Consider the following 23,329-nt stretch of genomic DNA (forward strand, 5'->3'; position numbering starts at 1 on the left):
ATAGACATTAAATCAGATGTCAATAAAATGTTCGTACAGCTTTTATTCAGCTTTCATGGCATATTTTAAAAAATATACCTAAAAATGTAGTTGTTAGATTTCTGGCCAGGTCCGAAGTAAGAGAAACTAGCAAAGTCATCAAGTTTTCTATTTATGAGTTAGAGCAAGTCAAAGCATGGCAGTGGGGCGTATTGTCATTTTGTCATTGCATGTTCACTTGATGTTGCTAGTATGTCTGTAATGCTGTATTGGATTTGACAGATCCATCACATAGCTCAGTGAATGGCTTGCTTGAATTAAGCCTATGGGCAGACTTATTCACATTGATTGGCTATTGGTTTTGTGTTTTATGATTTGATTATTGCATCTTCGATTGGAGTAAGCAAAATGTTCCTTTTTTGCATATTACCTTTGTCAGCAATATTTATGAAAGTATATATGGTAGTGTAATAGACCAGACCCCCAATAACAGGAAACTAGCCTTGTCTGAAAGGCAGTGTCATTTCACTTGTACTGCTTGCTAACCCTGTTGCACTTAATAACGATAATTATGTGTGTTTATATATGTATGATTGTGGATTCATATATATACACACATTCCCCATCCATCAGCCACCCACAAAAATGCACACACACATGCACACGCACGTGTACAGAGGTGTTTTGCTCTGAGCTTAATTCCCTTTTCCAAATAGAGTGTCAAATTTAAATCTCACTACAAACAACGGGAAGATTCCCACTGATGACCTTGTTGTCTGGATTAGATCCCTCATCACTGGAAGCTTGACTTTTTTTTTCACTAATCTTTTTAAAAAGCAGTTAAGGCATATTCCAAAATATTTTGCACATAACACTTTGCAGTAAATTTATTATTTTTTTTTCCCCACTATCAGTTTGTGTTATATGTTCTGTGGTCATACGTAGGATTTTATGTGAAATTTAAGACAGGAGATTTTGTCATAGGAAAGTTGTTTATCTTCCAAATCTGAAATCTTACTCCCGGCAAAATCCTGATATTCTAATAGTTTAAATTTTTAGCATGCCTATGTGGACTATTCATTTTTGTCAAAGTGCTAGTGTCTAGAGAGACACAATTTAATATATTTTCCAGCTCTCTTTGGCCAAGTAATTGAGAGTAATACTTGACATTTGTGCTGAGACTATCCTAAAATAGTATAGGTACAGATTTGATTTAATGGAAACATCCTCATTAAAGAATGAAAAACTAGAACGAAGAATAAAAAACCCACAAAATACAAAATGTGAGCTTCTATAGATGGAGGTAATTTTTTTGTATATTGTGGACTTTAAGATCTTCTATTTTATGAATAAAAATTGAATACCACTATACTTTTATTCAGATTATTTTCTCTTATTGAGGATCTTACTACTGACACCTACTAAAAATTAAGCATCTGAGAGCATATAAAATATAATAGCATCTTCAGTCAGAATTTAATTTTCCATTAAATAATTTTACAGAAGGATAAATATTTTAAACTGTAGCGTTCATTTCATGATCATACTTTTTAAGATTTAGGAAAAAGACCTTCTATGCACAGTTTTGATTTCTAAAGTAAGTGGGTTGGAAGAGGAAAAAGAATAGAACATAGTGATAACTTTACTCTTCTGCTCCCAGCTGGGACCTTCAAACCTTTTTGCGTTTTGTTATACAAGTTGAACATCAAGAAATAGAGGAGTTTTGGGGGACAAGATGACACATAAGCACTGTATAGCCCATATTCTAGGCTACTCAGATTTTGAGAACGGAAAGGAACAGTTAGCATCGTGACCAGGTACAAAGGTTGTGTTTAGCTTTTGCAACAGCAATAATATAGCATATATTCAATACTTCTTCACACACTTAGGTTTGATGTGGTGATGTTTGATCGGTCTAGTTTTTTTCTGGATATGCTGTATGGTAGCTAAAGGTTGTTTATTCCCTAATACTGCAAAAAAAAATCATTCACTTTGCTGTTATAGAGAGGTGATGGGTTTGGGCATCTACCCATTAGGCTTGTATGTCTTTCTGTCTGTATCTGATCTGTGGCAAACTAGAAGGTCACTGGCATCATGTTAGTATTTTGTAATCCATATCCATCACTCAGGTCACAGTTTTGGGAATGACTGGAGTATATGACTCATGTTATGGCCATAACAGTACCCGTTAGTGAAAGAATTAGGAGTAAAAGTGGGTGATTACGAATAAAGGGAATGTAGCAGGGGAAAAAAATAAAAATCAAAGAGTTTAAAATTCTGTGAACAGGAAGTTTCATGTAGAGCAATTTGACAGGAATTTCCTGAAATAAAATGTATTGCGTAGAGTACTTCCTAAGGATTGAAACATGCTTCATTTAAAATACTGTAAATGTAATGCTTTTTGGGGGGAGATGCAGGGAGGCATATTAATGTAGGAAAACATGGCAAACAATTACTTTTCATAAAAATATAATCTCCTACCAGGTCTAGAAAGGTACTTTACATACTTTGATATTTTAAGATATTCCTCTAACGTTTGGTAGAATTAACATGGTTTCTGATACTTTGAAGGCTTGATTCATCTGTGTGTAATATCACTATCCATGTAATATCCATGTAACTATTAAAACTACTCCACTAGTTCAAAACTGAGGTAACACAGCAGCGAAAAAGCTTAGGGTTCCTGGCCCAGGATGGTGGTAAACAGATTATGGAACTTTTGTCATGTCAGAGCTTGTATTCTTCATACCCTGCTTCTACATCTCTTTACTGTAATTTCCATTCTCCTTCACTTGTAATATCAAGGGATATTTTAGGAATCCCTATAGACAAGTAACAGCTTGGCTATTACTGTAAGATTAGGTCTGACATGCATGCTGGAAATCACGAAGAAAAAATTGAGAGAGCAGGCAAAGGAACACCAAAGCCTAGATTTCCATACCTGCCTTCCTAAAGTGCTCAGGTTTAAAGATGATGAGTACTTTTGCTGCCAGTTTCTTCTTGAACATAGTAGGAGCTGTTGAATGCTTATTATTTTAAAAAAAAAAAAAAAAAAAAAAAAAAGAAAAGAAATCAGTGCCTCTGTTCTGACATTTGTATATCAACTTCAGTTTTCTTGCTTTATTTAATACATCTAGCCTACATCAGGATGTATAGTATCAGCTTTAACTTGGGAGTTTCTTTCTTTAGAATAAAAGCTCATAGTAAATAACTGTGATTATAAATACATTCCTTTGATGCATTTTCATGCATGCTTTTCCTCATTAAAGGGGGGGGGAGGATTGCTTAATATTTTTAAATAGGAATTATTAATTGTTCATATGGACATGTTTACTCTTAGAGGATATTGAAAGAAAGTGTGACTTTACATTTTTGAACTGCGTTGTATTCAACAGACTGGGTGAATATGGAGTTAGGGAGTTACTAAAACATTGATTCCTAATCCAACAGACCAAAGCTGTTACAGTCTATTGGGTCAATGCCTGTGACATGACAGACCATAACAGTTCCTTTGGACATGTCAGTTGCTAATTATACACTTTTTAGTTTTCAGATCATTGATTTGATAGACCACAAAATGGCAGATTAGAACATGCTCTAAGTATTGTCAACCTGAGTGCTTTAAAAGCAAGAAGGAACTAAGAGCATTGTAAAAGAGTCAGAGAGAAGGTGAAGGAATTAAATTTTATTAATAAAATATGGAATGAATTGGATATAGTCTGTATGGATTAGGTATGCAATTTGCTATGTCTTTTAGGCAAGGTGAGGAATTATTAGAAGAACAAATTTAAAGTAACTATGCAGATGAAATTAATTAAGAAAGAGGCAATTTACACTCTTGCATGTCCTTACTGTAGTGTTTCCCTCCTCAAAGGAGTCTAAAGCATTTGACAAGGTATTTAAATAGGAATTTTTTTTTTCCAATTCTTTTGGGCTTGCCACATTTCTAATACTCTAGGAACACACCTGGGGCAAACCAGCAGTTTGTAAGAGTACTGCTCAGCAGAATGGGAGTAGGAAGTTTACCCGTGTATCCTGAAGAACAAATCTTTCATGAAAACTGCTATAGGAGGTTCCATATACATGCAGAAAAAAGTAAAGTCTTCATTTAAACAAAACTTGTACCAGCCTCTAAACTTCATTTTGTGTTTCTTGAATGAATATCTTAAATAATCCTGGCAAGGTTTCCATATATATGGTATTTCAGTTATAATATGAAAAAATGATGTTGTCAAGTAATTTGTAAAGTCATTCAACCTTTAAAATAATTCTAAGGGAAAAAATTTTTGTTATTCGTAATTGCTAAAGAAGTTTATAATTACACCTCTGTGTACTAGGAGACTTTATTGTGGATGCAATGGTAGTTACTAGTAAACTATAATAATCGTTATGAAATCAGAAACAAGTATGAAGTATGTTTGAATGAATACATTTTAAAGATGACACAATATACGTAAACAACAAATTCCCCAATAAAATAAATATATATATTGTTATGCATTTTACTGGACAAAATACTGATTCTTTACACAAGGCTGACTTCAAAATGTTGTATTTTTTTGCCTTAAAGAGAGTGAAAAATATCTCCAATATATAGTAATAAACATAATTTTCAAATATAAATTATGAAACTGCAAAAATAGCCTTAATGTAGCAGTCCTGGATCATACTGACATCAGTTTACATTGCTGACACAGAGCACCTCTGAAGTGAAGTTACTGGATTCCTTCTTCAAGGATTTAGTTTAAGTGTGTTGGCTGTGTTAACCACAGTAAAAGGCAAATAATCTTGAAGCGTTTATGCCACTGAGGTCAGTATGAATTCTACTGTTGATTTATGTGGTGTTCAGAATTTCACCTGTTAGTTTTAGATTTCACTTTAAAATGTTAAGATCCACTTAAATCATCTGTGTTCCTCTTGCAGATAAATATGCATATTTATAGTATGTATATTGTCTTCTTAATAATCAATACATTTGTGCTATGTATAATATATTATGTAATCCTTCATCCACATGGCAGGTAATACGAATTAGAACCAAACATATCTGTACAGCTCTGATTTAAAAAAAAAAAAAATTGGCAACTAAAATGCATTGATTTAAAAAATGCAGGTGAAAGGCTACAGTAGATTTTTCTGCTGCTTGTGATGTAAGACACTGACCACATTTTGGCAATATATTAAAAAGAAACATTTCTTTTGTAACAACTATGCTAAGTTGCACGACTGTACTAAGTTGCAAAGCGCAACACCAATTTGCTAGAAATGTTCTTTATAGAGCCTTTGAGGGGTAACAGGAGAAGGCAAGAGAGGGGGAGCTTGTATACAAGGCATTGCCGGGGAAAGTTATAGCCACAGCGTATGCAGTACGGACACCTCATCATTTCCCAAACACGCCTGGCAGCTTTAATGTGAGGCTACGCTAAAAGGAGTGGCTCTCTTGTAGCATCCGAATGTGCTATTTCAATAGTTCAATAGAAGGGCTAAAAAAGATGCCTGTCCCTCTGCTGGGGAAAGCCTGACGTAAGAACACAATTTATGAGAAAGCATCTTCTGTTGACCATTTTTCTCTTTAGTTTTTTTGGGTCTTTTTCTCTGAGTAGATAGAATAGTACAGGCATATCACCGGTGTTGGGAATGCACATTTCCATTGGTGTCCAGGAGAGCTTTTTTTCCCTTTTTCTTGAAGATGTGCTCTTCACAAGTGCAAAAGTACTTTTTGATATTGAAACTAATTATACATGTTCAAGAACTTGTGACTGGTGGCACGATAAAATCTAATGAGAGAGAATTCTGTCTCATGCTGTCTTTGGCAATCTGAATGATGTTAGAGACATCTTGTTGTGGGCTAAATCATGCTGAAATCTCCTGTATTGAGCACAAAGACACAAAAAGTAACGCAGAGATGACTAAGGTGGTACTCAAGGGCTTGCTTAAGCCACTTGGAAACAGGGATCTAGTGGCATTTGAGACACTCCAGGGCATGTGAGACCCCCATGCAGGCAGAGGGGACACTGGACCTTCTGGAGCGGCAGCTGAGTCCAGGCAGATGGACGAGCTGCCTTTGCTTGGGCAATCAAGATGAGTTTTAGTGTTTTCTGTGAGGTAATATTTACAGAAGTAGCTACATTAATTTCTTTTGATGCAGGGTTTTACTCCATGTGCTTCCAAGCCCTGCCTAAAAATTTCAGAAAAAAAAAAAAAAAAAAGAAAAAAAAAATGGTCAGGATTGATGGAGGTGGGAGATGCACTATTTTTTGACAGTGAAAGCAGAATATCTGTGTCTTCCTCTTTGTCTCAGCATCATTCTTAGTAGCTAGATTGGACAAGTGATTCTGTAGAAAAAAACCACAAAACCTGACATCAAAGAAATTAGTTGAAAAGTCAAATATATTTTCCTAATGCCCATCAAGTCGAGCAAGTTACTGTTAGTGTTGTTGAAGCTTGATACCACATGAATTCCTTTCTATTTATAGTTCTATTTCATTTAATATATCTTATTGGTATGGCTGTGAATAGCTGTCTTTGTGTTGTGATTCAAATGCTATGAGTATGATAATGTACTTTGATCTTACAGTAATGGGAATATAAAGCACAATAATAACAAAATCAACCTTCTTATTATAGTTACTATACTAATATTAAAAAGCTTGAATTCTTTGAGAACGTTGATATTTAAATTTAGGACACCAGAAGGAGAGAGTTGGGGAGGACTTCATAAAATGATTTTAGAGGGAAAATGAAACTTTGTCAGTACTTGAACATTACAGAAACTATTCAAGCAGCCAGCCATCAGCTGTGTTACTATTCATAGTGAAAAGGCCTTCAACGTTAGAGTCCTAACAAGATCAATGAAGCTTTAAAGTTTAGAGCATGAAGGAAAAATAAAGTAGCTTTAATAATATAATGGAGAAATGTACAGATGTAACACATATAAGACTTTTGGGAAAAATCATTGCTACATCCTATAGTTAGTCCCAGCTCCTTGGAGAATACAGTTTGGAATGCCTCAGGGAAGCCAGTGCCGTCAGTTCAGCTGCATCAATTTTACTGGCTGAGGTTCTGACCCAGGAAATCTAAATACTGACTCTATTTGTAAATCCCATGGTTTTACCAGAAAAAGTCAATTGATTACATATAGTTTAAGCCTTCCCACTGTAACTTCTGTTCAGTATTGTATTTACCTGGATCCTGATTTCCTGTGTTCTGGTGCTTGGCACTGTTTGCAGCAGCTGCTATATTTTTGGGAGCGAGGGCTGCACCTCTGTGCTGAGCAAAATTATTTCTGTCTAGTTTTGTGAAGTTTGTAAGCCAAGTCCAAGAATTCTGGTGTATGAAACATAATCACTGTATGTTAGTGGATGATGATTTCTTTTCGGTTTGAAATTTCCCAGAGTTAGTGCGATTATTTTTAGGGAAGTCCTTAAAATCCCACATGACCTCTAGTATGGCTTCTGTTTTATAGAAGCTCTGTGTTGCTAAGAAGGACTAAAAACTACTGGGAGTGCTGGGTGAAATTATGTGTGTGTCTAATTTTTATTTTTTTTTAATTATGTGCTGTATAAAATAGAAATAGCGTTGAGTAGTCCAACTGTCACCCTGCCTTTTAGGGAGAAGGTAGGATCCCACAGAAGACTTAGTAACTTGTCCCGTGTGCCCTGCAAACATAGGTTCTTCCACTCACAGTGACCTAAGCGTTGGTAAGCATTCAGCTTCTGCACTGTCAGAGTGCTGTAGAGCGAATGTACGGGGGTTTTGTCTGCCCTACTTCGGCACAGCTAAGGTGGCTTGCGAGGAGCAAGTCTGTAGAAGACAGCCGTTCTTGAAAAATGGGTAGATGCAATATTTGGTAAGGGAAAGTACTGACAAAATATGTTTATGAAGTATCTTAGGCCCTTTAATTAACTTGTGGTAGTATAAACATACTGAAAAAATTAGGCTGTGGTATTGGGGGTGGGGTGGGGGAGAATAGTCCAGAAGGCCCAATTTCTGTGGCTATGCAACATTTAGTGAAGTAATTTGTAATCAGTAGTATTTTTCACTAAATAGTGTATGTAATGAAAAACCTTAGTTAAGCTTCACTTAAATTCCTGTTCTTCACTTGCTTAAATATTTCGGTTTGATATTTTATTATCTAAGTCTTTCAATTCAGTAGCCTGCTTTAACACAGAACAGGCTACTTTTAGTCAGGTGATAAAGTTGAAGCTGAAAATATTTCGTTATGCTCTTTGAAGTTTGATGCCGCAGAGCATGGGTTGGATTCTGGTAGCTGGACTTTTCCTGCCCACCTCATGCCATCACAAAAACTTTCAAACAATATTTGGTTTTACAGTGCAACCTCTGTCCATAAATATGAATTATTACTTTAATAATGACTAAAAGTCATTCCTGAGGTCATAAGCCCTACCATTGCTAATCAAGGCTCTTTTAATAAAAGGTCTCCCATAATAAAAAGTGCAGTACAGAAAGATACACGGCGAAAATCATGCTTTTTTGTTTTTCAGGCTACCCTGTGAAAAAGATGATGAAGTGGAAATGCTGCCAGGGGGTGGTGAAAAGCTAAAGCTAAAGTTGTTCTCCATTCTACCACACATTGCATCCTCCTAGGGCAGGGTAGCAAGCAGTAAAAACTCAATGAAGGGTTTCTTCACAGAAGTAGTTCTGTATGTTAAACAGCCATAGTGAGGATAAGGCTTGGGACTCTAGTGATTAAAGATTAAAAAAAAAAAAAAAAGTTAAAAAAAAATCCAGTTTTATGCTGCATTATGGTCTGTTTTCACCAAACTAACAGCATCGAGCGGAGAGAAAGCAAGCACCTAATGTATTGGGTATGCAAAAGACCTGCTGGTTAGAAATAGGTGCTAAAACTGATAGGGGGGTTATGTCAGTTTAGGGGCCTGCCAAAATGTCTGTGGGGAATAGAGAGGAAGAATTTAGAACATATTTGAATCTTTTCAAAATTGGGGTAATGCAGGTTCAATAACTACCCCAAAGTAAGAAAAAGCATCTAAATCACTTAATATTTTGTTGCCCTCCCCTTCTGTTTCTGTCTGAATTCAGGAAATACCTCAAATGTTATCTTTTTCCCAAGTTTAAAAATATCTTTATTACCATACTAGTAAAAATCTGTGGTAGTTTTCAATTTCCTAGAAGGAATAAGAAAATGATACATAGGCTGGAAAGAAGTAATAGTATGCAGAAGTGTTTGCCCTTGGGAAATAGCTGCTGAGGTGGAAGGTAGCCAGTCCGGCTCCCAGAGGCTCATTTCCCTGACCTGCGCTGGCCGAGTCCCACCGGAGAGCGGGGGCTGCCAAAGGGTGTCACCCCAGCACCCACAAGTGGGGCACCAGCCCAGGGTGCGAATAGCTGGCAGATTGAATATATCCAACTGCACATTCTGATCGCTGTATTTGTCATGTTAGTCTCTCAGTTTATACTTCTGTTTATCTCCCTTAAAACCAGTAACAACTCTTATAAATTTATTAAAAGGAAAAAAAAAAAAGTTTTCTGGATTTCAAATGTCTGTTCTTTTACATCTAAAGCAGAAAACGATGAGCAGTAAAATTTTTGTCCTATACTTTCACTGTTAATACACAAATTAAATTACAGAAGCAATTCTGTATCGTAATAATTGAGCAGGGCTTATTGTGTAATAAAGTTGGGCCCACTTAGGTTTCTTGTACCTTTTTGAATCCATAGAAAGTGTAGCAGTGATGAGGAACATTATAACAGCCTAAAACATGTCATGAATTTTCACTGTGTCTTTCTTGTGAGTTTTTTAAGCCTTGTGCATAAAATTAAAGGGAACAACCAAGGACATTGGTAGGTAGCTGCCCTTGTCCAGGTCTGCTCCTCATGTACTTTAAGACATATAGGATAAGATGCACCACAGTGTCATTTAACTCAGGAGGACTCCTTTTGCAAACTGTGGGGTTGTCCACACTAAGGAATAATACTGCCTTGGCCATCGGGTGTGATGTATGTGTGTAGCAACACCTCTGATTATCAGTTCGCCCTCTTGGTCTACATAGACAATAGCATAGAATTTAACTAAATATAAAACCACTAAAGCCATCAAAGGACTAAGCAATTTTTTGTAATTGTTACAAATAACATCCAATTAATTATAAAAAATTGAACTGACTTACTGAACTCCAGCACCTAGTCTTTTAATTCTCGCAGCTGCAATGCTGACCAATATGTAATTTTCTCCTTACTTTTAAAATTGCTTTATGAAGTTGAGAAATTAATTTTACAAAAGCAAAACACAGGGAAAATAGTATCTTCCTATGTAAATTGAAGCAATGTAACAGGGAACATTTATGGTAGATATTTTTAAAATAGGTATTACTCTGGCTTAATTTTTTTTTAAATTAGTTTTCTACAAGTAATGAGTCAAAAGTTGGTAATAAGAAGTAAGATCTCAGAACAGTTTCAATAACATCTGTCATTCCAAAAGACAAATAGCAGTTCGTGTTCTGGGGTCTTTCTGTAAGTAACTAAGCCAGCGTATTATTCTTACAGATAATTCTGTGCTTTGGCACCTGAAGATAGAGTATCTGTGGCTCAGAGCTCCGTAACAACCAACCTTCTGAACAGAGATAAAGAAAACAAGTTTCTCAGCTAGCCACTTCCCAGGCAGTTTTTAAGGAAAAGTGATCTTTTGATTTAGATGAGGGAGCAGTATAATAACTTCATAGAAATGAATCAAAAGGTTTTTTTCTATAAAACAGTAGCTGGTAAGTCTGTATTGCTACTGGCTGAATCCCTTTTAGGCAAGCGTCTAACTGCCTCTATAGAATTATCACAAGAGGTGATAATAAAAGAGGTGATAGCAGTAAATACAGTGACAAATTATGCTACCTATGAAAACCAGAGTAGTTCTGTATTTGTAATGCTAAATGTATCCCCCTTCTTTTTTTTTTTTTTTAATTCATGTCTTTAGCATCATAGGCAAGGTAGGTCTTGTTAGCTTGTGACATTGCTGCCGATGACAACATAAAGAGCAAAACTACCAGTCTGTACGTCCCAGTGAAAATGAGGAAATATGCAGTTTGATCACCAAGTTCACTCATACCAAAAGGCAGTTTTTGTGTTAGTGTGTTAGTATCTCTGAGACAGGGCAGAGGCAATGATCAGATACTACTTTTGATCTTAATCAGTCCTGTCCCTATAGTATGGATTACAGATTCCTTATTTGTTTGGTGATGGTTGGGTTTTTTGCCCCCAAATGTAACTTCTGAGTGACGAGGTTCACAGGTTTCTAAATGAGAATTTCAAATCTCTTTAATACATTGGAGGTGAAGTAGTAGAAATAGATTTTGTTCTCTTGGGGCTTAACTCTTCAAGGTTCTATTACCCCAAAGACACGTTTGCTCCTGAATGGAACAGTTTTCATTAGGATCTTCAGAGTATTTAATGCTGGACAGAGCTTTCGTTGTCCTGCAGCGCCATGTTCCAGGCAGTCCTTAGTACAAGCTAGAACTAGTTCCTTCTAGCTCTGTTTGGTAGACTCTTGCATTAAAACTGTGCAAACCAGGAAACCTCAGTTGTTCACCATGCCTAGCAGTGCAGGCTGGAGGAGCTACATGCAATTTGGAGTAAAACAGCACCCAAGTGTTAAAACTTCACCCAGGTTCTTTACTAATCCTTCAAGCACTCAAATAATTTGAGGAAGCTGCCTATATGCACTTAAAGGAGTCATTTGATGTTAATCCCTAAACATGGTTTCCACCAACCCAAATCCTGTTTACTTTGACTTCAGAAAGATCAAATCAGGATTTGTGCCGTAATGAAGTTTTCAGCATTTTAAATATTAGTGTATTTAGCATTTCTCTTTTTATGTTACCTGGTTTAAAAAAGGATTTTGCAAGAGAAGGTTTATATTAAATTACTCATATCTCTAGTTTATTCTCCTAATTCTGCAAAAGACTTTTCTATGTATTTGGATGACAGTATATGAGAATATACTATGTCATTTTTTTCATAAATAGCAGAAAATTCATTTTCTGATCGCAATCATATTAGACATACAAAAAGCAGAATATTTTACTTTCAATATCCTCCTTTCAGATGCACAAAGTAAATTCAATTGTTTTTTTAAAAAACGCTTTTTACATATTTTGCAGTAGTGCCCTTTAATATCTATAGCAGTATAAATATTGTTTTATTTTTGTTAGACTTCATAAATATATTGACATATCTGTAACACTAAACATGAAGCTTCCAATGCAAGAGTTTGTACATAGTCCATATCCAAATGTCACCATTATTTCATTTAAAAGATCCCAGCATGTCTACCTCATGATCCTTATAAACTCTATAGTAGTGAAATACGTCAACACTTTTTCTTGCTACATTCATTAAAATTAAGCACCCTTACCCTACCCCATCTGTAAACATCAAGTCAATTGGCAGCTAGCACATTTCCCAGTCAGCAAGCAGTATTGTGAATTTTATCTTCTCTTGCAGAAATCAATTCGTCTTCGTTGCAGCAGATGAAATTTCTTGTAACACCTCTGCAGGTAACAATCATTGATACTTCTTGATGCATCCATCCAGGTCTCAATATCCTTTTTCACATGCTGCATTTAATCGTAAGAGAAAGCATAGGAAACTCCATAGTATAAATCTTTGGAATAGTTTAATTAATTTATAGCTTCAGCCTATAGGTTCTGCCATATAAAAGACATTAGGTTATTTTGCTGACTTTGGTGTTTTATTTTCAGTTTAAATATCATATGGCCTAGTAAGTAAGGATATGTTACACCTTCTAATAAAAACTTACTGTGCAGTACCATTGAGATTGTGACTTTCCAGAAGCCAAAACAAACAGAACTAATGAAAAGAGTAAAGGCTTAGTAGATGTATGTAGGACATTGTAAGTGCTATAGATTTAACAACTTTCTTTTTAACTCTTTGGGGGCAAATATTGCCCACAAGGGTGCCGCAGACCTTAAAGCACTCACAAAGTCTATCCTATGGATAAGATAGTGGGAGAGAGGGTCTGTGTCTTCAGAGGACCACTCTCTAGTAAGTAAAAAGTCTTGATATACTATCATGTTGTAAGCCGTGGGTACAGAAGAACGAACGATGCTTATAAAAGGTAACGGTCATTTATAAATATATTGAATACGTCAAGGGATGTTCTCTCTTTTAAGCAATAGAGTTTGAACAGTCTTAGCCTTAACTCAGGTAAGGATGGTGTTGTGTCGCTACGTAAGAAATCGAAAGCCAAAATAAATAGTCACAGTGATGGGACATATTCTGCCAAAAATGTTATGCAAAAAAATCCACTGAGCTCGTAAGAAGCTGCTTGTATGGAAGGATGAAAGGGTATATGTATAGTGTGACACAAAATGTCAGTATTAAGAAGTTTTTATTTATAGCATTTTACATTAGCAGGAATGAATGAAAGGTGAAGAGTTGTCTGTTCATGCCATAGTGACCTACACAGAGACAAATGAACATTTATTTATGAAAAAGATCATAGCTAAAGCCAAAATATTAAAAAATTGTAATGATCGTTATGCTAGCCATAGAATTTTTGGTGGTAATCTGAAAAGTTCTTCTGTAATAAAAATCTCATTTAACATAGATTTTTCAAAGTGCTAAATCATTAAGAGAATACATTTGGAGAAGTCAGCGTTTGACACTTCCTTGAACTCACTAGACTTGGATTTTGGCTTTCATTGTTTCACTTGTGCTTCCTACTCAGCTCTGGATTAGTGAGCTGTAGTAGGGAGTCTACTAATTGATAAATCTAGGCCTTGCTAAGTAAGAATAAATCTAATTATTTTAGCTATTTTTTTAACATGGAATCCTTGAGATAGACATGGGGTCTTTAATATTTTTCTTGTCCTGAAAACAAGTTCCTGTTTTGCAGAGTGAACCCTTCTAAGCAATAATTATTTCTCTAAGAAACACTTTCCCCTCCCCGCAATTCAGGTACAATTCAAGTGTCCAAGACTATATTACACACATTCTATGTATCACTACTTTGGAATTCTAGTAAAAAATATAGCGCTCTTATTTATCAGTAAATTCAATGAACTTTACACAGAAGGAAATGGATATCTGTGTATATTTACTAAAACTTTTCAGTTTACCAGTCAATTACCTCTGTTGAACTAATTCAACAACGGTACTTTTTTTAGGTATGTTTTTGACCATATGATAAATGTATCCATCATAGGTGACTGTAGGTTCCTTTTTTGCAATATGATCTGAGGGAGAAAGCTAATGAAAGCCTGTGTCTTCTGTTTCTTGTATACCTAACCTTTAGTCGTAGAATTAACTGACATTTGGCTTTATAAAAAAGTAATTCTCTGTCCCATACTCCTGTGGTACAAGTTGCCAAAGTTGCGTACGATCTTTCAAATCTGTAAGTTGACTTTCAACTAATTTATTATCTGATGTTTTATGTTTTAATACATGGAGCATATATAGAGATACATAAACTTTTAGAACCAAAGGTAACCTTCTGTGGTTTTTCAGATGCATGCAAAACACCTACAGTAAAATTTTATAGTACTTTTTTTAGTGCTCCTAAACTCAATTACAGTAATTCAACTGTGTTTGTAAAATTGATATAAATTGAAGATACTGATAATATGCTCAATGTTTGAAATGTGGGTATATGTATGTTTGTATTGTTTCCTTGTAAAGGATGTGTGTGTTTGTAGATTTCAAATAATAATAATACAACACGTAAACTTTTGGTTGGAACTTTATCATCAAATGGAAATGGGAGGTCTTGGTTGATTGTGCTGGTAATATTCACTCTTCCTAATAATTTATCATTCCTGCCAGAGGATACTTAGTCCTCAGCCACATGATGTGGTTTCTGATTTGGGAATAAAATAATCTTGAATCAATAAATGTGTTAACGAATGGATAGCATGTCCATATACACATTTCTATGTATTTATGTGTATCTCTTCTTACATGCACATTATATAAAGAAAACCTGTCCAAGTGTCTGACAGAGATCCTTCCATGGGAAATTTAAATAATATTTCACTCTTGATTGCATCCAGTGCATTCTGAGGCTGAAAATAATTACTCTTCAGAAGAGACATTCTGTGCTTCTGGGTTAGATCTTCTCTGGCAGGCATGATTAAAGAGTTTGCAAACAGATCTGAACTCGAACAGAGGTAGAGGAAGTATTGGAAACCGCCCATCAGTTTTGTGATGGAATTTTAACAAGGATCTCTGAAGCAAATCTCTGACAATAGTTACATTAGGGAAGAATGAATCCTGAGGTTGCTGGCTGATGGGGGCAATGGTCAACTTGTCAACTTGTCCTATCAGGCTCTTAATAAATCAGAATGAGACACAGAATAAACCCATGGTTTGAATCTTTAGCATTTTAAGCAGGGTTTGGGGTTGTTTTTTCTTGGGGTTTTTTGGTGTTTTTTTTTTTTTTCAAATCAGTGCTCAATAATTTTGATTTTGGGGGTTTTTTTTAGGTTTTGTAAGGTCAAAATTCATAGTTTGTAAAGAAAACACTATGTTGTAGTGTTTTTTCCAAGCACATCCTCAGATGTACCTGCATATTACATTTTATGGTTTTTGAGTTAATATGGGACAGGATCATTGTCCTGTATTTATCTCACTCTTTCTTTCTTTCTCCAATTTTTAAATGTTGTCCAACTTCCATCTACAGACACAAGTGCGGATGCATGCTTGGTATTATTTTTCTCCCAGGCTTATATGCAGTTTATGATTTTGAAATAACAGAGAGAGAGGCAAGTGTATTTATAAACCTGAATTTGGAATGAAACATGGTGGAAGTAGATATAACATCTGTCCAATTGTGACTGTATTTATTTACATATTTGAGCAGAATCATCCCCAGGAGGTGGGACTGTATGTGTGTGTGTGTGCAAAAGAAATACGTTATAAAGCTTTAGAAGTTGACAGTCTTAGATTAAGTTATTGACCTCCATTTGGAGAAAGATAGCCTCCAAAACAGATTAAACATTCTGAAAGGTTAATTTGATAACTCTAGGAAAAGCTTTTTTTAAAAGCAGGCGGCTTAAAGAAGCAAACATTGGAGTTTGTACTATCAAATAGTTAGAACAGAATATTGGCAATTTTTAACAAATGCAATTGCTCAAATCATTGCAGTTTTCCTGGGTACTTTAGTTAACCTGTCAGCACTAACACTACCACAAATTTAATTCATGAAACAACAGCAAATTTGAAGGTACTTATTTAAAAGAAAATTAATATTTGACAAAGTGCTTAGAATGGTTAAGGTGCCAGGTGTGGTGGACCTCTGCTTAGGTGCATAAGTAATCGTAGCTGGTCAAAATTTTGCTGTGCATGCTTGCATACATCTCACTGACTTATTCATGTTGTCTGGTAGGTGATACTGATCAGAATATGCTCTTTCAAAGGATTTTCTGAGAAGTTCATACATCCAAACCATCCAAACTTCTAACTCTTTGGAAGAACGCAGTTTCAGAGATGTTTCCTTCAGCCTTTTTTGAATTATTGTGTGAAGACATATGTTTGGTTGTGAGAGGTTCTTCCCTTTTAGTATTGCTGCCTATGGGTTTGACTTCATTTCATGAAGCAATTTGACTGGGAAAATAACCGTTTTCTATGAGATGCTTTTATTATTATGTTATGGTCTTCCACTAATCGGATAAAATAAAAAATGAAGATCAAGGAGAATCTGTGAGGTCTTTGTGCAAGTATTTATTTAAGGCTGTACTGCTTCTCCCTGTGAAAAATAGCAGATACTGAAGTTTTTGCTCTGGAAAGACTAGAAAATGTTGTGCTAATGCACACTATAAAACTTCTTCTATAAATTCAAGTGTCCTTTATGTTGGCAGTTTAAACTTGTGTTTACTGCTGCTGTAAATAGTTGCTTATATGGAATTCCATTTGTTACAGATTTTACTGCTCTTGGTAGTTGTGTGGTAAAGATGTTCGGCCATTGGATCAGTTGATAAAAATCAGTAAACACTTTGATTATCCTCTGTTCTTCTTTCATGAAGTTTGATTAATTCCTTTTTCTCACCCAGTGAAAACACTGGCAGCCCTTTTTGGCATCTTTGTCATTATCTCTTTGACAGCTTGCCTTCCTGGTGCTTACAGTTCTAGGTCAGTTCGCATGGCTAGTCAAATGTGACAACATGACAAGATTAAGTGAAGCTGAGGTTCTGTGATTTGTAAATGGAGGATTTGCAATGTGAAGCTCCTTTGATAACAGAAATAGTGAATAATCTGTGTTTGCCCTCAACAAGTGCGTATAAGCATGTGTGTATCTTCTGTACTGTTTTTTTTAATGAAGTAACCTGATATTTTTTTCTCTGATAGACTGAAAATAGTACAAACAAAAGGTGGTTTGTGTGTGCGCATGTATGTATGGTTATATGCACGTACATTAAATACACAAAGATTCAGTTTTAATATTTTGAGATTATCATATTGCATTTAAAATATTAAACAAAAAATAATATGATCGTATATTACAGAACTTTACGCACAAGCACAAAATGCTGCTTTAAAATTTAATAAACTAAGAACCCAGTATATTTATTATTGAACTAGATAAAAATTCATTGAAAGTTTATTGCCTCAAAATATAATAGCAATAGTAATAGGAAAATGCTTTACATATCAAAGAAACACTTGGTTTTCATTGTAATACAGCTGGGTTTAGGTGTCACCTGATGGCAAGCCTCGGTTTCCCCAGTGGCTTTTTTTAATGAAGTTTATATAAAATCTAACTTTCTTAGATAAAGATTATATAGACAGGTGGTTTTAGCATAGAATTATGTTAGGTTTTTAAGTACACATCAACTGAAATCCTTTCATATGCAAATCCAGACAGCAAGACTGAAACTTGAGTGAAAGTTTCTAAGGTGAGCTCTGTCCCTGGGATTGTTCCACAGCATCAGCTCAGAGGGAAGCTGCTGCTTTTGCACTTCTGTATCTCTGCATATTAGCCAATCCCAATCATATTTATTTACATGTTTAATAAGGTGGTAGCTCAACTTTGGTTTGCTGTAAACATCTAACAGACTTCAAAAGAAGCTACAGGCTGGCCTACACAAATCAAAATTAAAATAGGATCTGAGCATCAATGACTGGAATTTCTGCAAAACATGCCTATCAGTTAGCGAGAAAATTAACCGGCCGAATTTGGATGTGACATAAGTAAGTAAATAGTCAAGACTTTGAGATTCATCGCTGCATGTAGAAAAATCTGAATAGGCTTGAGTTTCTTCTTGCTCCAACCTGCAGGAGAACGTAGAGACTGATGTATTTATGAAGAACTGTTAGTGGAAATCTTTTATTATCGCCTTATCCCTATGGTAGACTGTGGTCAAATTTCTTCAGTTCTGAAAACTTAGGAATGTGAATACCATACTAATAGCAAATCCCTCATGGCTTTCAAGATCTAGAGGAGTTCAGCACTGCAGTATACCTTGAAGTTTCACTGTTTCATTGTGCTGTCTGTCTCTACAACATCTTCCCAGTTCTTTGTCTGCTCCACATCACAAATCTGTGAAGCATTATCGGTCGTGGAAGAGGAAGGTGATACGCAGCGAAGTATTTTATGGTCCTCCCTTGTAGAATGATCTTAGGGTTTGATATTGCACATTTAAAACTTTCCATAGAAAATGTTAGTGTTCTTAACCTTTACAATCGAGGAAAATGACTGGAAACTGTTTTTATCAGCAGATTTCAACCATTTTCCTTGGTCTTAAGTAAAAAACTTAGGATACACCTATTTCCTTGTTGCCTTCTGAAAGATAGAGACTTGTTGGTCTTTTGGGTGACTGAAATGCCTAAAGTTGCTCAGTGTTGATATCCAAAAGAAAATAAACCGATTGGTCGCTCATGCTTTGAACACCATAAGTAGATCCCATCCTAATGTAGTAAAGAATTTTAAGCTACAGGACTAGCATTGCTGCGCAGTGCTGACCCACTGAGGTGAAACATTGCTCAGCGTGGTGTAACTGGTGTGCATACAAGGTGGGAGCTCTGCTGCTGCTTGGCCTCGCTGTAGTTATGTGACCAAAAGAAAGAGCAAGATGTTAGTTACTGGAATCATTTATCTGGATAAGGCCAGGTAATCTTGCTTTCGTTGTATTCCTTCCAATTCTTTACTAAATTCTTCATGTCTTTGTCTGAAATTTTATTGCAATTCTGCATTAAGAGCCAACAGAGGGGAGATGGGGCTTGCCTGTCCCATGCCACCTGCCACTGGCAAGAGGCACAGCTAGCCGTAGTACCCATTTCTGGGCGAACAAGCAGGGCAGGAACACAAAGCACTGAGTGCTGGACCTCCTCGTGCTTAGCCAAGTCTCGCTCCTTCAGCTGCCTTTTTGTGAAATGTAGTAATAATCGTCAGTACAAGGATTTCAGTCATTTAAGGTTATTCCGGTTGAAGATTCAACACATACAGGTCTGAAGAAGGAGCATTTTTATTGCTTGATTGTTCAATTACAATCCAAGCTAGTAAAGGATGGATAATATTGTGGAAAAGTTAGAAATATGATCTTTCCAGGGATATGTACACTTCGCTTCTAGCATTGCAAGTAGGTGGGGGATTAGATCAGAGTTAGTTTCAGCTGAGGTAGTACCAGGTTTTTAACTTCCCTTTTTAGAGTTCTTAAAACAGATCCATCATTTCCTATAGTTCTTCTAGCAACATGTAAACTTTAAAAGATGGGGGGAAATATGGTGATCAGAAAATTTGTGCATCATATTCTTTAAAAATAAGATCATGTTTAAAATTCTCCTTTTATAGTTCTCAATTCACTTGAGTAAAATGTATTAACATGATTCATATTTTATACTGTAATTTTTTCCTTTTTAATGCTGTTATTAAACCCTGTAGTATGTATGTTATCAAGGAGCTTCCAAATGTCTCCAGTATCAGAGCTCCGCTGTCTGCCCTAGTTGTAATGGAAATACAGCCATAGTACCAAAGAACTTTAAACCCTAAAATGGTAATTACAATTAGAGAGGCATATACTTTCCCTATTTTAGAGACTTCATCAATACCTGCTACTGATGATTTAAACAGATTAAATTTCAAGGGCTTACTAAAATAAATGTCACAATCAATTACCACTTTTAACCCTTTTTATTTGTGCAGTGGACAAAAAACCGCGCGCTTTTATGTAGTATTTTAGCAATTTTAAACCCTGTACTGAAAATGATTGAAGCAATTGAGGCGTAGCATGAGTAAAGAACTGAGGTTTTGGTGGATGGTTTACAGCTACATTTACAGTGGTTAGTACAGCTACACTCATTTTTCCCCGCAGTTACTTCCCAGTAAGCTGTTAGTCTAGCTGCTGAAGAACCAGTGCCAGTGTGGTGACAAAATACTAGCAAATACAATTTTTTTCCCCGTTTCCAACTTGTTCCAGATGTGCTGGAAAATAGCGGAACTTACCTGGTTCTAATTAGTGATGCATCAAAATGGTTCATCATATGTGTTCTTAGGCAAGACTTTGTGAGTGCACATTTTGGTTTTGATACATTGATTAAACATTCTGTAAAATACATAGATCGTTGCGTTGGCTATTAATTTATTAGAAATACATTGCCATTTTCATGTCCTAAATTTTAGTAATTGTTTAATCCTTGAATTATTATCTCCACTGTAAATTATCACAAAGCTTTAAAACGCCACTAATTTTAATGAGAAATAAGCAGGCTGGCATAATAGCGAATAAATGAACCAATGACTGTGTGACTGAACTAGCTTACTGATTTTCAGTGTGACAATATAGTTTAAATCCTTCTTACTATTTTCAGCATGGAAATCAGAATCTATTCTGCTAACCTTCTGAGCTTCTAAATTTGGTGTCATGCAAGGGCGTGTTTAAAAATTAGCATTTAAAAAGAAACCCACTTGCTTTAAGTTTAAGCTGACACTGTTCCTTTCCTCTGTGGAAATGAAATTTATTAATCATAATAAAACCATCATATTCTGAAGGTAGAGGTCACCCTGAGGAGAAAAAAAAAAAAAAGTCTATTCATCACAGAGGAATTTCAATGCATTTTTTTTCCCAGATAATATCTGAGCATGTATTCACTCCCCTTTGGAAATATATTCTTCCATGTTTGTGCTTACACTTCTCAAGTACACTTAGGAGGGAGCAAGAATAAGAATTTTGCAATTCAATTTTATATATTTTATTTTCTTTTACAGAAGATTTGGAAGAATGCTGTTTACATTTTATTTTATTTTATGTTTACATTGTGCGCATTTGTTCAAGTGGAATTTCAATATCCTGTAAAAGAAAAGGAAGAAGTGTTTCTTATTTTAACAAGATTATAATCTTTGCTAATTCTGAAATATCATTTTTATGTTAATATCCCAGTACAAACTTCAGTATTATAATATAAATGTAAAACATTCTTTTTAAGGAGCAAGGATTAACATAGGTCAGAATTTTCACATTAGGATTACTTCATAACTTTAATTTTAAGGAAGAAACATAGTTTACACAGTAGCATGAAAAAATTAATGTAAAGTTCTGACAGTAAGTTATTCCTAGTTTGGCAAAAGAGTGATAAAAATGTACTCAAAAGTAAATACTGGGTTGAAAGTATTTTTTTATTTTGAAATCGCTTAATGTGTTTGTTTATCCATATTTTCCTCTTAGTTGTCCAGATTTATGTAAAATATTGGTATCATACTACTAGCAACATGTTTTATTACATCAGAGTTGTAAACTTGCTAGTTACCTCAGTAGCTGGGTTAAATATAACTTAATAAAGCCTGAGCACTAGGTGTTTGGGCTTGTTCCTTCCTTGTGCGTGGCCTTTGCATTTAAGCCACCTGATCCCTGCCTTTCAGTTTTATGGGGCATTGTGACACAGCAAAGGATGCTGCAGGGACAGGCTGCAGTGTGGAGTCAAAATTCAGCCCTGCCGCAGGAAGTGGGTCAGAGCAGTGGAAACAAAAAACTCACCAAGTCCCAGTGTAGTTAATGGTTTACATGACACCAAAACTAATGTAATTCTTACACATCTAATTTTACAGTCCTTGCTCAGTATTGTAGTAATACCAGTTAATCAGGAAAAAAAAAATACACTGATTCCCATTGCTTTAAAAATAATAGTCATGACATTAAAGCATGCATAATAATAGTACATGCAATTCCTCCTCCATGTTGCTAGGGTCGTGAGGGAAATTTATAGTGCTGGAAACAAGGCTAGCTTTAAGTTAATCATTTTCCCTTTCTAGATGTTTCTGTACTGTTTGAATGAGGTTTGGCTTGAGAGAATTAAAATTATAATGATGTTTAAAATGGGTTCTCAGACCTTAAAAATGGGCATACAGTGGAAAATGAGATGTCTCCTTCACTTCAGTGTAAATGAACAAGACATAAGAGACCCTGTTATGGCTACTATCAAAGCTAAAGTATTTTAAATCTCTAAATATTGTTAAGTCTCCACATCCCAATGTGGAGACTTACCAAGGCTGAGGTTTGTGGAAGTTCTTCCAACCAAAGAGACTCCAGAGTATGTGGTCAGTCAGTGAGAAACCTGCTTAAAGAACTCTTATGCTCCCTTTCCAACTCAAAGGAGCACCAAGTGTCATTTTCCCAAAATAGGCTGATGTCAGCTATTTTTCCTTCCATTTTTTTCCAGTGGGAACAGCCTGGTTCCTTTGTTGTTAATGGCCTTGGGTAATTTTCAAAGACAGGTATTCATGGATACAGAGTATTTAAATGGATATAAAAATTTAATCCTTAACTCATCAATATATTGGATGCAAAAGAGGACCTGATATGTTTTATACAAGTCTTTTACACGTGTTTTCCTGGCTTTAAGACCATGTGTTGAAGAAGGTGATTGCCCAACATGCTGCTTCCCCTGGATATTCACTCTTTGATAGCTATGAGGACTTCGCTGCCCAAATCTAAAGTAAACATAGTTGTGGGGTAAGACATAGAGCCCACATTGATGAATTTGAGGGACTTTTGTAGCTTTAATAATTAACTCCTTTTAAGTGTATTATCCGTTAGTAGAAAGTTAAATTTACTAAGTAAGCAAGACAGTACAACTGAAGGTGTTCAGCTGCTATGGTTGTACTCTGTAGCGAAGCATCCAGATTTTGCCATAAAATACTTTCTAGGCTTCACATTTGCTTAAAATGCTAGGCTGCTGCTTGGAAAAAACGGCTTATTCACAATACCGAATATCGATCAACTTAAATTTTGAAGTTTACTGAACGTTTTTCTACTTTTTTCATCGAGATGTGTAGGTATATATCATTGGAGCAGGAAAAGCATATAACCTCTGCAAATCTGTGACCTCGGCTTGGTCAGAGAGTAAGAGACATTTACTACAGTGTCTGCCTTTG

At 35.6% G+C, this 23,329-nt stretch overlaps 1 protein-coding gene across 35 annotated transcripts in view; it reads left to right on the top strand.

Annotated features, from left to right (window-relative positions):
• The window catches only part of RBFOX1 (RNA binding fox-1 homolog 1), a 1,334,594-nt gene that overhangs the window by 1,301,205 nt on the left and 10,060 nt on the right, over window positions 1-23,329 (top strand). For 11 of the 35 annotated variants that reach the window (XM_080382970.1, XM_080382981.1, XM_080382949.1 and 8 more), the window contains one exon: window positions 12,451-12,503. The exons of the other annotated variants lie outside the window; for them this stretch is intronic. In XM_080382970.1, the coding sequence (XP_080239096.1) occupies window positions 12,451-12,503 (53 nt within the window). The remainder of the gene's footprint in view (window positions 1-12,450; window positions 12,504-23,329) is intronic. 35 annotated transcript variants of the gene reach the window in all.

The sequence above is a fragment of the Falco punctatus genome (assembly GCF_963210335.1).
Source record: "Falco punctatus genome assembly, chromosome: 4".
NCBI classification, from domain to species: domain Eukaryota; kingdom Metazoa; phylum Chordata; class Aves; order Falconiformes; family Falconidae; genus Falco; species Falco punctatus.